Source organism: Eimeria mitis, genomic scaffold, assembly GCF_000499745.2.
Source record: "Eimeria mitis Houghton genomic scaffold, Emh_scaff10308, whole genome shotgun sequence".
Taxonomy (NCBI): domain Eukaryota; phylum Apicomplexa; class Conoidasida; order Eucoccidiorida; family Eimeriidae; genus Eimeria; species Eimeria mitis.
The window spans coordinates 535-1253 of NW_013567194.1; the positions used below are offsets into that span (position 1 = coordinate 535).

General features: G+C 57.6%; 1 protein-coding gene across 1 annotated transcript in view; it reads right to left on the reverse strand.

Moving 5' to 3' along the window:
• Positions 1-641, reverse strand: part of EMH_0099060 (uncharacterized protein) — a gene marked incomplete at both ends in the record, with an annotated part of 1151 nt that extends 510 nt beyond the window's left edge. Inside the window, 3 exons of the mRNA XM_013494093.1 lie at positions 174-275; positions 414-520; positions 612-641. Coding sequence (XP_013349547.1) covers positions 174-275; positions 414-520; positions 612-641 — 239 coding nt within the window. The remainder of the gene's footprint in view (positions 1-173; positions 276-413; positions 521-611) is intronic.
• Between the last annotated feature and the right edge of the window lie 78 nt (positions 642-719).

Sequence of the window (719 nt, forward strand, 5' to 3'; positions counted from 1 at the left end):
CGGCACGCCCTCACCTAGAACAGCGTCACAACAAGCAAACCAACCACCCAGTAATGAGTAGCAACAAGCGTACTGCCTCAGGCTGAACACCACAACAACGCGTACGCGCGAAAGGCACTCACCGCGTCTCATGATGGCTTCACCCGTGCAAATGCTACAACGTCTATCCACACCTGCGTCCCTGCAGTCCGACCGCCTCTACAACACGCAGAGCAATGGCGACGGCAATCGCCACAGCAAAACCCGCTTTCTGCGGCTCCTGTACACGACCACATCTGCATGCGAAAGACATTCACACGACGCCTCGACGCGCGCACACGACGCACCACAAATACGTGCCCAGCTCCCTGGACCTCAAACACCTCAACGACAAGCAGCAGTCTGCGCATTCTCATCCCCCCTACCAAACGTACTCCCTTGGGCTGAACCACCCACCCAGCCGCACATCCAACGCACGCTCAACCTCCCCGACACCTTCATGCGTCCAAATGCTACAACACAAGTTCCGGCACGCCTTCACCTAGAACAGCGTCACAACAAGCAAACCAACCACCCCGTAATGAGTAGCAACAAGCGTACTGCCTCAGGCTGAACACCACACCGACGCGTACGCGCAAAAGGCACTCGCCGCGTCCCATCATGCCTTCACCCGTGCAAATGCTACAACGTCTATCCACACCTGTGTCCCTGCAGTCCGACCGCCTCTACAACACGCAGAG